At 46.4% G+C, this 15,324-nt stretch overlaps 1 protein-coding gene across 3 annotated transcripts in view; it reads right to left on the minus strand.

Annotated features, from left to right (window-relative positions):
- The window catches only part of EML6 (EMAP like 6), a 253,275-nt gene that overhangs the window by 31,995 nt on the left and 205,956 nt on the right, over nucleotides 1-15,324 (minus strand). For all 3 annotated transcript variants that reach the window (XM_040993458.1, XM_040993459.1, XM_040993460.1), the window contains exons 26-27: nucleotides 3,209-3,410; nucleotides 2,973-3,099 (exon numbers count right to left, since the gene is read on the minus strand). In XM_040993458.1, the coding sequence (XP_040849392.1) occupies nucleotides 2,973-3,099; nucleotides 3,209-3,410 (329 nt within the window). The remainder of the gene's footprint in view (nucleotides 1-2,972; nucleotides 3,100-3,208; nucleotides 3,411-15,324) is intronic.

The raw sequence follows: 15,324 nt of genomic DNA on the forward strand, positions 1-15,324 counted from the left end.
CTCATTGGTTCCTGAGCTCTTGCCTCCCGTGAGTCTTGCAGGTGCGTGTCGTGGCCCAGAAATGCAGAAAAGGCACCAGGCGCATAAAGGTACTCACAGAAGGAAGGACAAGGTCGAGGCTGGTTTCAGGACCGAGATGGGCTGTCGGCTGACAGCTTTCCACTGTCCCAGGCAGAAGCTGCCTGCTGCCTGCTCTCCTGGCCATTTTTTCTTTCTACTGCTCTGTTACACCCAGGGTGTAAAAGAGTCCACAGAGCTGCTTTGGCATCTGAGCTGAGGAATAAGGTATGTGCTGTGTGACTTCTCACCCAGGTCTCCCACAGCAGTCTAGCCTCACAGTCCATTCTGCTTCCTCAAATTATCTCAATGCTCCAGCCTTGTCTGGAACTTTTCTATTTCGTGGGGGAGGGATGGGAGGTGAGTTTCGGGCTCCCTTACAATGATTGCTTGTTAGTGTGATTTGCCTCCTGGGATGCTGCTAAGTCAGTGTTATGCTCGGCTCCTCCTAGCTCACTCCGCTATGGTCCTGCTCTGCTCACAGCTCCAGCGCATACTGTGCATACTGGGAGCTGAGGCTGTGAATGCCTCTGACGCTAACAAAGAAGCTACTTTCTATAGGCTTGCTTATTCTAGACTCTATACTTATCTTTGAGCTGCTTTCTTCACTGCACCCTGGTGAGAACTGCATTGTCAAATGCCAGCCATGTACTGGCATGCCAACCCCTTGGGGTCTTATAATACTGCAAGAGTAGATCCAGTATATGCTAATCAGAGTTCCTAACTGGGTGATATGATGAAAATGTGGTACCTTCAGACTTCCTCCTCTTAAATGAAAAAAATCTGGGGTAGGTGTCATACCTGATCCAGTTCCCTGCTTTTGCCTGGGAAAACAGTGGAGGACTGTCCAAAACTTGGGATCCTGCACCCCTGTAGAAGACCTGCAAGAAGCTTCTGGCTCCTGCTCTGGCTTTTGCTCGGCTCAGCTCCGACCACTGTCATCATTGGGGAGTGAATGAGTAAATGGAAGATCTTTCTGTCTCCCCTCTCTGTAAAACTGCCTTTCCAAATCATCATCATCATCATCATCTTTAAAAAAATCTTCTCAGGGTCCTGTCTACCTTTTACTGAGGAGAGCAGCATATCTGTGCAGATCTGCCCAAAACAATAATAAGAGAAGGAGAGGTTAGGAATACTGTGGTTTAGATATGAAATGGACTGTAGTGTTTGGGGTTTAGGATTCTGGTTGGACAGCTCTGTTTCAGTGACATGTCTCCAACCCAGCACGATGCACTGGAAGGAAAGAGCCAGCAATCACGTGGCAATGACAGCCTTGTCAATTCTCTTCATAGTGGAATGCACAAATGAAAGGCTGGGCAATGTTTTCTCTTTGAAAGAATAATTTAGGCCAAATGTCTTCCAGAGTTGGTTTGCTTAAACTACCCATCTACTTACATGTCTATGAAGCATTTTATTTCCTAGAATTGAATTCTTTAAAATGATTTTCTCTTTAAAATCAATTGCAAGCAAAAGAAACCGTACTATATAGAATGTGGCAGAAACATCCCTGTAATTTTGTTTTTAACCAAAGGGAACTCTAAACTTTCATAGAAATACCTAACAAAGAGGCAAGGGGCAAATTATGGCTTTTGCACATCAACTTCAAATCATGCCGGTGGCACACCCACCATTTACCAAGCTTATTTTAAGATTTATTTTTTTTATTATTTTATCATTGGAAAGGCGGATATACAGAGAGGAGAGACAGAGAGGAAGAACTTCCGTCCGATGATTCACTCCCCAAGTGAGCGCAACGGGCCGATACTATGCCGATCCGAAGCCAGGAGCCTCTTCCGGGTCTCCCACGCGGGTGCAGGTTCCCAAAGCTTTTGGGCTGTCCTCGACTGCTTTCCCAGGCCACAGGCAGGGAGCTGGAAGGGAAGTGGGGCTGCCGGGATTAGAACCGGCGCCCATATGGGATCCCGGGCGTGCAAGGCGAGGACCTTTAACCACTTGCGCCACCGCGCCGGGCCCAACCAAGCTTATTTTAACAACTGACTCTGTACTGAGGCTGCAGGAAAAATTTTTCTTTCCATCTATATCCCCACAGTAGGAGGTGAGGGGTAGGATTTATTAAATAGTTGTTAGCGGACAGAAAGCCATATCAACCCAGCCAACAGGAATCACAGAAACCACCATCACAGATCCAATGCAGTTCTCCCCCTGGCGCTCAGCCCAGGGGAAAGATCCCACAGAAAATGCTGAATGCTTCCTCGAGACCCGTGACACTCTTCCAAGCTTAGATTTCACATTCATATTTATCTCCCCTCAGTATGCATATGGCCCAGTAAGTATAATACCTATGAGCTTTTCTCATTCAAAATTGCAGAAGTGTGTGACAACTTATCAATACTTCAAATGACCTATCAAGAAGGTCTAAAAAAATCCCCAAAATACTCTTTCTACATAAAATATTTAAGGCAACAACATAAATGGGTTAGGCCCTGGAATTTCACACTCACTGACCCCACGTGGGCACGTGAAGACAAAGTCAGAGGGGCAGGGCATGGAGCGCTGCTCTCAGGGTTTCCACAAGGAGCACAACCCCCCTCTATGGCTTTAGACGCCTGCCTTCTCTGCCACCTCTTCATTATGCAAACACTCTCCTCCGATCACAATCCGAACAGATCTGGGCTCTCCTGGCACTTTTTCCAGAGAAAGTGAAGCCTGAGCAAAACAAAGTTCACGCCTGTCCCAGGCATGTTCCAACACCAACTCCCACAAATGGAGTCTGCCTTTTGCCAAGTGTTCTGGGCACCGGGCTTTCCTTCAACTTAAGCTGGTGTATAGCTTAAGACTTTATGCAGATCTGCAAGATCTGCCTCAGTCAGTACTTTTGAGGGCCAAGAAAACACACTGGTTTAACTCAGTTTCCTGCCACCAGGCACATCGCAGCTGACCAGGAAGCAGCATACCTTTCTTCCACGGAGACCTCTTTCCGCTGCTGGTGTGGTTTGGTGCCTTCCATCTCCCGGATGCTCACGGCATAAATCTTGGCAGTGTAGTCCACAGCCTTTTCTCTAGCCACATCACTGTCATAGCCTCAAACAAAACAGAGAAGTTAGAGGGTGCGTTGCTTGGCCAGGGCTCAGACGAGCAGGTGCAGGGAGAGGCGGCAGCCTGCAGGGGCGTGTTGCCGGCTGGGGCTCACCTCCATCCTCCTCCGCATCCGTGTCTGACTCCTCGCTGTCCACCAGCTTGCTCTCCTGGGTCCCCACAAACTCCCTGGTCCAGATCATCAGGGCTGTGTCGGCGCCGCCCACAGTGAGCAGTACCGAGTCATTGTGCAGCCACCTCACGTTGGTGACGTGTGCGCTGTGCCCCACGTACTTCTTGAATCTTGCGTGTTGTCCCTGAAAGCCATAAAATCATGATTATCCCAGCCACAGTCTCATTCTTCCTCTCTCTGTGGTACTGCTGATGCTGTCCGGGGCTGGTTTCCACTGGACACAACCCAAACAATGCACTTACATGACTGTTCCCTAGTAGGTAAGCTCCATGAGGCCTGGCACTACGTCTCCTCCTCCTTCCTACCCCCACACTAACACAGTATCTGATGGAGCCAGTGAGGTGTCAAATAAGCTGATCCTCTCCCCACACACAGGCATCCCATATAGGCACCAGGTCCAGTCCTGGTTGTTCCACTTCCAATCCAGCTCCTTGCTAAGGTGCCTGAGAAATTTGCTGACTACAGCCCAAGTCCTTGAGCCCCTGCACTCAGGTGGGAGACCCAGATGAAGCCCCTGGCTCTTGGCTTCAGATTGGCTCAGCTCAGGTCATTATGGCCATTTACGGAATGAACTAGCAAATGGAAGATCTTTGTCTTTTCCTCTATGTGTAACTCTGATTTTTGAGTTACATATAATAAATAAATGTGTGTATGTATGTAAAAGCAGTATCTAGGTCTCATAATCGGCCCTCAGTAGTTTTTGAGGGAATGAATGAACTGTTGGACTACAGCGTTCCTGGGAGCCCCAAGCAACAGAAGTGGTTTATTTTCTCTGAGACCCCTTGTGCTGTCTCCACAGTGTGTGTTGTCAACCCCTGACTGAGCGCTGGCTGACAGCTGAGCTCACTGGTGTCTTCCCAGCTGTGCCCCACAGTGGCTTTGGTAGCACAACCAGGTGGTAATGGAGAGCAAGAGCTAGGCGCCTCTCCTAATCCTTGGCCTCCAGTACGGCTGGATGCCATGCCGCAGTATGAGCAGGGAGATGAGAGGCCGCCTCCCACACCAGCATCGCTAATGCACCTATCTGGAGCAAGTGAGCATCTCCAACAAATGTCACTAAGTAAACATGACCCAGTTTGTCGGTAAGCACTAAAAGCTTTCAGAAGGGGCTTGGCAAGTCATGCCGTGTGAAGGGCTGAAGGGAGGGATGTCAGTTTGCAGCTCACCCCTGGGCAGTCCTAACAAGTGCAAGAAGCCGAAGGCAGCACCTGAAACAGCTTTCATTTTTGGCTCATGGGGCACACAGCCTGGCAGCAAACAGTTGCAGAGGCAGCCATTTGAAAACAGAGACCCTTTCCATACCAAGACTCCCAGGGAATACCTTACGCAACGTGCGAAGCCACGTGAGCTCTCTGAGGGTGGGAGAGAGCCAGCAGATGAGAAGTTTACTCATTAATGAGAGGGTCCCAGAGGGCTTTGGACTGGAATGGAGAATTTGAAACCAGCACAGGCACATGGTCACCAACAGGTGCAGTGAAGGACGTGACCTCTGAAGCCTGCTGGGGTGAGAGCTCTCCCTGTCGGATCCCCTATCTGACGGCCTGGTGAAGCTGCCTCCTTGTTTGCATCGGACTACACCAAGCAAGATCAGTGCAGCCAACAGGCAGGGAGCATTTCTAGGAGGCTCTCCAGAGCCCCTGGCTGGCCAGGAACTAAGCAGAGCAGAAACAGACTTGGGAGGGAAATTCTGTGTGGCCAAATAGATGCGTGAGAAGGGTAGCAGCCACGGTGGCTGCAGCCATGCGCTCCAGGAACACTGTAGCCTGCCCTGCATATCTCCAGCGAAGACAGGCTGGTCTCTTCAGAGAAAAGCAGAAAAGCTTGAGAAAGACCTCCATACTCTCCGCCAAACCTGTGACATGTAACAAATGACAGTCTCTAGGTGAGACAGAAGGGAATTTACAAATGGTCAAAGGCAAAGAAATTCCAAGGGGAACAGAACTCAGTTGTGGAGGGAAAGAGGGCAACACCGAGGAGAAAATGGAAACCATTCCGGGTTACTTATGGTATTTCATCCAGTAAGGATTCTTCCAACAGGGGTGATTCAAGACTCAGGACAGAAAACAAGGTCAGTGTTCTTTGGAGGCATAAAGCAGATTCAGGGTTACTGGAAGGTTCCTGGAAATCATCTGCTGTCTTGAGAGAAGGGAAGGAATGCTTGGGGACTCCTGTTAGGATCCTTGGAGGAAGCTTCTAGAAAACACAGCTGCCCTCTGGGTCATCGGGTCAAAGCATTCCCCTCTGTGACATCTACTGGGACTTCCTCCTTCCCCACAGCCATCCCCTTGCCCTGACTTGAGAGGTTGGCTGATTGAGCCAGAAGCATTGAGTGTGTCTCCAGTGCGCAGTTACCAACCACATCCTGCCAAGAACTGTCCCGAGGCTGGTGACAGTCACATAACCTCTCCCGACGTGCACAGCATCTCACACAGTTTCTTCATCCGTAAGCCCAAGGGTCCTCCCCGAACAGCCATTCTCCAAAGCTTTTCTGGGGAGAAAAGCTAAGGACTCAAAGCGCCGAAGGGTTTTACATCAGCAGCCCAGTATTTGTTGTAATGTCTGTCTGGTGGAAGTGTGCACAGAGAGGGGACATAATGGGGTAAGCACTCAGCTAGCTATGGAAACAGTGGAGTTTGGTTTTCTGGACCACAGTCTGCGGTATGCTAGGAAAGGTATGCTGTCACGGAGGCTGAGACCGTGTGGTTCTTACAGGACGAGGGAACTGAGAAGGCTTCAGTCTGTACATTTTAATGGAAGGAATGCCTAGCAACTACAAGCTAAGGAGGAGAATCAAAAATAAGCCTGATGACTTTAGCAGATAACAGACCTCGAAGTTTGGACACAGAGAGTACTAGGCCACTGATAAGATCTCCCAGGGATCAGAAAACACAGCCTAAGACAGAACTCAATGCAACAGTAAGCATGGTGTGGGTATTACAGTCTCTGGGTCTCTGCCACCCCTCCGCCTCCGAGATCTCAGCTAAAGATTGCCCAGTCATCACGGCCATTTAATGAGTGAACTAATGAATAAAGATGTGGCTTTCCTCTAGCTCTGTTCTCCAAATAAATAAATTCTTGAAAGGAAAAAAAAAAAAGGATGCTGATTGTCTTCCAACAGAGACACTGATCTGAACAGCTGTTCATGTTCACATCACCTTCACAAGAGAAGGCAGATTAGGGATCACAGTGCCTGGTTCTGGTACAACTCCAAGATGCTCTGAGGAAGACAGGTATTGTGAGCTGCCCGTGTGACCTCCCTGAGGAGCACCAGGTCTGATACAGACTCAATGCCTCTGGCTTAGGGGAGGGAGAAGAAATGAAGTCCAGACCCCAGGCTGGAAATCCAGAACCTGGGACACTACAGTGAAATCCAGCAGCAGAGTGAGGTGTGTGGTCCCTGCCCCAGCAAGTTGTCACAGATTGCAGTCCCAGACTCCCGCCAGGCAGGTCTGCCACCATCACTCTGCCCCAGCCTCCCAGCAGATGCTGGGACTAGGCTGCTCTGCCTGGGGACCAGAGCCCAGAGGTGAGTGCAGGATGACTCCACCCTTGGAGCTCAGTGGTAGGCTTATTAGGTTGAGCCTAAGCACAAGGAAGATTCCAAGAGCCTCTGTACCCTTGGTCTGGCACTGGGTAGAGACCTGAGTACCAGTGAAAAGGACTTCGGTCAGCCATTATCAGCCTTGGCATGATGGAGATAAGACCTCAGTCTCCAAGATAACTTAGCACCCAATGATGGAGAGATCTGGAAGTGACAGCTCAACTTCAGCCCGGGGTGCCATTAAATTGCTTCCTAACCTCCGGCAGGCAGCAAGGACTAAGACTTCAATTTCAAGAGACACACAACAGGACAAAGAGCTAAGGGCTTGCCTTGTGTTTAGTCCCAGTCATGTGACAGTTAGAGCCAGTACCAACTAGAGCCTAAAGCTGTTCAGCTCTAGCCATGACTCAGAGACAAACCTCCTAGACTTGCCCAGCGTCAGGCAGAAGTCCGTGCCTTAGGATGACAGACTCCTGTTCCATTCTCAGCCTGGTGTGGGACTTGCAAGGCTTTTGGCACAGGGCCCATATTGGTGAGACTCAGCTGGGAGTCAGCTTGGTGTCAGCCAGGGCAGTCCATGGAATACTTAAGCCATGCTTTTTCAACCTTGGGAGCAAGACTCCAACCCCTGGGGGGTGGGGCATGGCAATGGGCACAGGGCTATTCATCAGGGAGCTCAGTGCTGAGCTTGCAAAATTCAGCACTGGGAAGATTCCAGGGCTCCTTCTGCCCTGGACAGTGCGCACAGATGGAGGTCTGGGACCTGTGCTGGGGCTAAGGGGAAACTCACAGACCCAGGGAATTCCACTTACACCTTGGGCCACATCACCTGTTTGTGGCTATAAACACTGCAGATCTTACATACACTTCGGCTGCAGGCATCCCATGGAATGACAGGGCTTGGCCCTACCCCTGTGCTGTGCCACAACAGGCCATGGGCTCCAGGTGGGCATTTCAGCATCAGGGCCACAAACTTCCTGTTCCATCCCTCCCCCAGCCTTAGGCAGCATGACACAGAATGAGTCACTACTTGAGAGAAGAAAAGATATGTAGGCACCAATACATCACACAGCTATGTGGGGCTGGCACTGTGGGAATATACACACCCTGCTACACTTTGGGCCAGTGCTACCACAGTGCTTGGACAAGACTGTTACTACAGGGACCTCTGCAATGCTCTGGGATTCCGGGTGCTCTCATGATCCCACAGACTGAGAGCCTTTGCTCTTGGGACTCTAGCCCCACCCTCCAGGTCACTACCAAGGCTCATGCAGCCCCAGTGGCTGATGGGAGTCCTTATGCCTGCATGGCCATATCCACCCGTTACAGCGGAAGAACTCATAGGAACTGCAGTTCAATTGGATCCAAAGCTAAAGGAGCTCACCAAACTGACACCCAGACATATCACCAGGCAAAAGCCCTCTGACTGGAAGGCTACGCTAGGTGACTGAGCTACTAGATGCATGAAGACCAACACAGGGACACAAAGTAAAACCAGGACAGTACGCTGCTTCCAAGGGAACACAATGCTTCAGTAACAGACTCTAAAGAAAAGGAAGGCATACCTGCCAAAGCATTCAAACAACAATTGTACAGATACTCTTAGAGATACAAGAGAATAAAGGTGGTTTTAAAAACTTCAAAAACCAATGCTTCACGTGAATGAGAAACCCAGCTAAGACACAAAGATCTTGAAAAAGACTCAAACAGAAATCTTGACAATGTAAAATACAAATAGTTAATAAAAAATTTTAAAAATGGAGTTGAAAAGGCTCAACAATAATAGACCAGCTCAAGCAGAAGAAGGAATACCTAAACATAAAGAAAGGCCTTTTAAATATCCCAGTTAGGCAAAATAATAATAGATGAAGACAACCTTTGAAACCTATGCAATGGCATTAAACAAGCAAATGTTTGAATTTTGGGGATCTGATAAAGGAAAAGACACAGAAAACGTATTCAATTAAGTAACAGCTGAAAACTTCCCCAAGCTTGGGAAACATACAGGATGCCTACAGACTCTAAATGGAGTCCAAGACTAGAACAAACAAATTCAGTAAGTTCACAAGATGTAAAATGAACACACTTGTCAGAATTTTTATTCATGAGTTAAGATAAAATTAAAAAGCAATCACATTCACAATACCTAGAGAAAAACAGCCTGGAATAAATTTAATCAAAGATCTGTAAGACCTTCAAGATGAAATTACAAAACACTGAAGAAACAAAGACAAAAAAAATGAAAGGATAGCCTATGCTCGTGGATTGGAAGAATAGTAAAATATTTGTAGCTCATACAGATCCAATGACATTCTTATTAAAGTACCAATGATGTTCTTCACAGAACTAGGGAAAAACTACCTGAAGTTGACATGGAAGTACTACAGACCCACAACAGCCATGGTGATCCTGCACAGATAGAACAAAGCTAAATGTATTTTCAATACCTGGTATCAAGGCATGTAACAGAGCTGTAATAACCAAAACAGTTACGCAACAGCATGAAAACAATCATCAACAGATCAGACTGTCCACATTTCTATAGCAACTGATTCTTGAAAAGTGCTGAAAACACATGACAGAGAACAGTTTAATAAACTAGACATCCATCCGCACAAGGCTGAACCCAACTCCCACCTCCTACTCTGCACAAAAATCATCTCAAAATGGATCACTAGGGGGCCCAGCGCGGTGGCGCAAGTGGTTAAGTCCTCGCCTTGCACGCCCAGGATCCCATATGGGCGCCCGTTCTAATCCCGGCAGCCCCGCTTCCCATCCAGCTCCCTGCCTGTGGCCCAGGAAAGCAGTCGAGGATGGCCCAAAGCTTTGGGACCCTGCACCCGTGTGGGAGACCCAGAAGAGGCTCCTGGCTTCAGATCGGCATAGTATCGGCCCGTTGCGCTCACTTGGGGAGTGAATCATTGGACGGAAGATCTTCCTCTCTGTCTCTCCTCTCTGTATATCCGCCTTTCCAATAAAAAATAATAAAAATAAATCTTTAAAAAAAATGGATCACTAGGCTAAATGTAAGATTGGATATCATAAAATTAGCAGAGGAAAACATAGGGGAAACACTTAAGCACACAAGTACAAGGCATAATTATTTTGGAGAGGCAAGATAAGTAAAATCAAACAAACAAGATGACAGCAAAAGTTTGAGCTTCTGCAAGCAAAACAATAGTGAACAAATAATGCACAGTATGGGGGAACACAATCTGAAACAAAACATTTGCGAAAGAATTAATATCCAAAATATGGAAGGATCTTTAAAAAAAAAATCAAGAACAGGAAACTCAAGATGGCAGAATAGGGTAAGGACACATTTAAATGGACGGAGAAACGTTTAACCAGTTTGAAGCAGAGAGGGCACATTCCAGGAAATAGGAAAGGACAGAACAACAGCAGAGGGGTACCTGGAGACAGGCAGACACAGGAGAGCAGCAAAAACAACGGTGTGGTGTTGCAGTGATTGATACCCCAGCAGCATTCAGCTAACAGTGATCTGAACTCCACCAGCAGCCAAAACTCCACCAGCACCCAGGTGGGAAGGGACTTTCACTGGGAGCTTGGGAGGTGAACCCAGACAAAGAAATGTTTGTCCTGCTGGTCCGTTTGATTTGACCAGGAGCAGAGACAGAGCAGAGGTCCCAGATGGGCAGTGCGAGAACAGGGTGGATTTCACAGCCCAGTCAGTCCCCTACGGTCGAATTGGGCACCATTTTGTGACGGAGTCCAGCTCGAGCTGGAAAACTAGGATTCCATGATCATTGTGGACAATGCAGGAAAGCTGTTTGCTTTATTTATACAGAACCAGTCAAACTCTGGTTCAGACTTTTTACGTCATGGTCAAGTGGGTGTTTCCAAGGGTAATTCTGCCATTTGTTTCACCTAAAAGCAGGATGTTATCCATCCTGACCCTGTGGTCAGGAAGCTCTCAATAGATGGTACATATCAATCAGTAACACATTCCTACTACAATCCTCATTCTACAACTTAGTCTCAACTCAGCTAAGGGAGGAAAGGCTTCACAGAAGGAGGGACCTAAAGGTCAAAGAAAGAGGGAAAGAATAGATTCCCACTACACCTGGACACAGAACACCCTTGATTAGCATATGGCCAAAGGGGGAGTTAACACTCTTAATCAGCATATTGTCAATGGGGACAGCCATGACAGCAATAATGAAAGGCTTTTGGCTAAAAAACGGTATGAGTAACATCAGCTACCAAGCTCACATTGATACTAAACATTAACTCGGCAGAGGCAGACAATGCCTAAATAGATTACAGAAATCTCAGTGGGGTTGTCCGGTGTCCATGCAAAGGGAGGCAGAGCTGCAATCTGGTGGTTGCAGAGACATCCGCAGGGCCCTGCCAAACAGCTGAAGTTCCTTGCAGTCCTGCCTGCAATGGAACAATACTCTTCACACTTTCCTGTCTACCACACCCATCACGAGGACCCCAGCAATATTGCAAAAGGAGGCAAAGGCAAGGGAAAGCACTGAGCATACACTGAGCTGGGAGTGAACTCATTTCTGACTCAATGAACTGCTACAGCATGGCATTCTACAGGTTCCACCCAAGACAGGTCTGGGTAGCCCTCATACCTGACCGTCAGCAGATCAAGAACTCTAGTAGTGGCACATCAGGCTGCATTTTGTGCAGTGTAGCAAAAGTTTTAGGACTACAGGGACAACAGTGAGCTGCACATGTGCTGAGCTTGACGAGAACTCACTGAGCTCATTGCACTGCACTGGTCCCACAGGAAAATAATACTGACTGTGGCATCGTATGGGTCAAAATAGGTCTGTGTGGCCCTCAGACCTAACAGCTAACAGGTTCTGGCAAGATTACCACCACCAACAACCTAGCTATATAGGACACCTGGTGTCTCCCTAATCCTGGGACCTGCTCCAACCAGAAGTGGAAGAAAGGTTGCAGAGACAACAGTGCAACCTCAGCACAGTGTCACAGGAGGTGAAGACTGGTGAGCCAGGAGATGGGACCAGAGAGACCATGGTGGAAATCTAACATAAGAACCCAGATGTGGAACTCGCTGGAGGGAGTGGTACAAGTGATTGCAAACAAAGAGCTGAGTACCAACTGCAATAAGTAAAATCAAACTGTAGACCTGTGTGTGACACAGCTTAGAAACCTGCCCCAAGGAGAAGAATCTGATAACTAGAAGTACAATGACCAAGAGCAAAAGAAGACACACAGGCAAAATGAATATTACTGAAGGCCCTCCTGCAAAGGAGCAAAACCCTATGCCAAACTCAAAGTTCACTGAGGAAGACATTGAGAAATAGGAGATACAGAATTCAGAAAACTCATTATTAAGCTTCTGATCAAGAATGAGAAGCACATACAAGAGTTCAAAGAATTTGATATATTACACAAGAAATAGCAGCAATAAAGCAAATCAAGGCTGATATATCAGAAATTAAGAACACAGTAGAGCAAATTAAAAGTACAGTGGGGCCCGGCGCAGTGGTTAAGGTCCTCGCCTTGCACGCCCGGGATCCCATATGGGTGCCAGTTCTAATCCTGGCAGCCCTGCTTCCCATCCAGCTCCCTGCTTGTGGCCTGGGAAAGCTTTGGGACCCTGTTCCTGCGTGGGAGACCCAGAAGAGGCTCCTGGCTTCGGATCGGAATAGCATCAGCCGTTATGCTCACTTGGGGAGTGATTCATCGGACGGAAGATCTTCCTCTCTGTCTCTCCTCTCTGTGTATCTGCCTTTCCAATAAAAATAAAATAAATCTTTTAAAAAAAAAAGTACAGTGGACAGACTCCCAAAATAGAATGAAGCAAACAGAAGAAAGAATCTCAGGATTGGAAGATATTTCCTGTCACCAAGGGGAAGCAAGCAAAAAGCTGGGAGCAGAGCTGGATCAGCCCCCAAAAAACTATTCAAGAATTGAAAGACACTATTAAGAGGCCAAAAGCAAGGGTTAGGGGAGTCCCAGAAGGTGCAGAAAGAGAAACTGGTTTTACAGATATATTTATGAAATAATAATGGAAAATTCCCCTAATCTAGAGAAAGGAATGGGAAACAAGATCCAGGAGGGGCACAGAATTCCCAACAGGATTGACCAAAAGCAATCTTCACCAAGACACATGATCATCAAGCTCTCCTCAATCGAAATTTTAAGGAAAAGATCCTTAAATGTGCATGGGGAAAAAAAAATCAACTAACATATAAAACAATGCCAATTGAACACACAGGAGGGCCCGGCAGCATGGCCTAGCAGCTAAAGTCCTCGCCTTGAACATGCTGGGATCCCATATGTGCGCCGGTTCTAATCCCGGCTGCTCCACTTCCCATCCAGCTACCTGCTTGTGGCCTGGAAAAGCAGTCGAGGATGGCCCAAAGCTTTGGGACCCTGCACCTGTGTGGGAGACCCAGAAGAAGTTCCTGGATCCTGGCTTCGGATCAGCGTAGCACCAGCCATTGGAAGATGGAAGATCTTCCTCTCTGTCTCTCCTCCTCTCTGTATATCTGACTTTCCGATAAATAGATAAATCTTTAAAAAAAAAAAAAACTCACAGGAGACCTCTCACAGGAAACTCCACAATCAAGAAGAGAATGGAGTGACATATTCCAGATTCTAAAAGAAAAAAAATGTCAGCCCAGGATAACATATCCAGTAAAGCTTTCCTCTGTCTTTGAAAATGAAATAAAATTCTTCCACAGTAAAGAAAAGTTCAAAGAATATGCCTCTTTCAAACTTGCCCTACAAAGGACACTTAAAAATGACAGGACCAAATTACCACCTATTTATATTAACCCTGAATGTAAGTGGCTTAAGCTCAATTAAACGTCACTGATTAGCAGATTGGATTAAAAAACAAAACCCATCTATTTGTTGGCTACAGGAGTCACATTTTACCAACAAAAATTAGCGGAAACTATATCTCATGGATTTTGATTTTTTTGTCTTTAGTTTCATCTCTTCGAAACACCTTCTTCTGATTAAATTCTTCTTTGAGTCATAGATCATACAGTAGCACCATTTTCTTCAAGAAGGTTCTTGATTTTCTTTTTCATTTCTTCAGTGACACATAAGTCATTCAGTAGCATGTTATTTAACTTGTGTTGTTAATTTCTTTTTTCTTTCTGTTGTTGATTTTGTTTTGTGGCTTTTCATTTAAGGGGATGTATAGGAGCTCTGTAATGGAGACTGTCATATCTAGTAATATATCATTTAACTTCATGGCATTGTAAATTTCTATTTTTCTTCGTATTGTTGTTTTTGTTCTGTGACTTTTCATTTAAGGGGAAGTGCAGTAACTGTGAAATGGAGACTAACATATCTAGATGTAAGGATACAATGTAGAGACAAAGCAGATAAATCTCTACTTCCAGAGAAAGATAGACTTACGATGAAACTGTTCACTATATCTTGAAACAGGATGCTGGACTCTCTGCCATTGTCCATGCCCATAATAATGGACATATGACTGTGTATGAAGAACTGTACCTTAATAATGATATAGGGGAACTCGGAGGAGGAGGGACAGGAATTGGGGAGGGGATAAGGGAAACCCCAGGGCCTATCAAACTGTATCATAAAATGATAACGATAATAATAATAAGTAAAAGATTGTTTACAAATTCAAGAACAAAAGCACCCCAATTAATAAATGGATATTGGGGCCAGTGTTGTGGTATAGCACATTAAGCTGCTATGTGTGTTGTCAGCATTCCATATGAATGCGTGTTCAAGTCTCAGTTGCTTCACTTCTGAACCAGCTCTCTGCTCATGTGTCTTGACAAGCATCAGTAGATGGCCCAAATGCCTGGATGGAGTTCCAGGCTGCTGGCTTCAGCCTGGCCTAAGGCCGACTATACAGCCCTCTGGGGAATGACCCATTGGATGCAAGAGCTCTCTCATTTTTCCTCTGTCTGGGTAACTGCCTTTCAAATTAAGGTGTCCAAAACATTGAAAAAGTAAAAAGAAATAACATTTCTCAGAAGAAACAAATTACCAACCAATGTAAAACAATAATATTTAGTATTTTTTCAATCAGGGAAATGCAAAAACAACAACAACACAAACAAACAAAACCACAAGGAGCAATCAGCTCCTTTGGGCTAGAATGGCCATTAGCATAAAGACAGGAAGTAACAAGTAGCAGTGAAGATTTGAGGAAAAGCAACCCCATTTGCTGAGAATATACAGCAGAACAGCTGTGACAGCAGCGTTAACAATACAGTAACCCCATGACTTAGCCATGCCAGTTCTGGGGTGGCTATAAAAATCCAATCAGTGCTTCAGAGTAATGCCTGCACTCCCACATTCATCTCAGTAACATCCACAGCAGCCAGGACATGGAACCAACCTGCACATCCACTACCGGGAGAATATATAAATAAAATATACTACACATAACAAAGAGCTCTTATTCAGTCATACATGAATCAAATCTTGACACCTGCAGTAAAATGCACAGAACTAGAAACCATTACATTATGTGAAATAAGCCAGAAATAGACAA

This window comes from Ochotona curzoniae, unplaced genomic scaffold, assembly GCF_017591425.1.
Source record: "Ochotona curzoniae isolate NIBS_2020 unplaced genomic scaffold, NIBS_Ocur_1.0 contig_883, whole genome shotgun sequence".
Taxonomy (NCBI): domain Eukaryota; kingdom Metazoa; phylum Chordata; class Mammalia; order Lagomorpha; family Ochotonidae; genus Ochotona; species Ochotona curzoniae.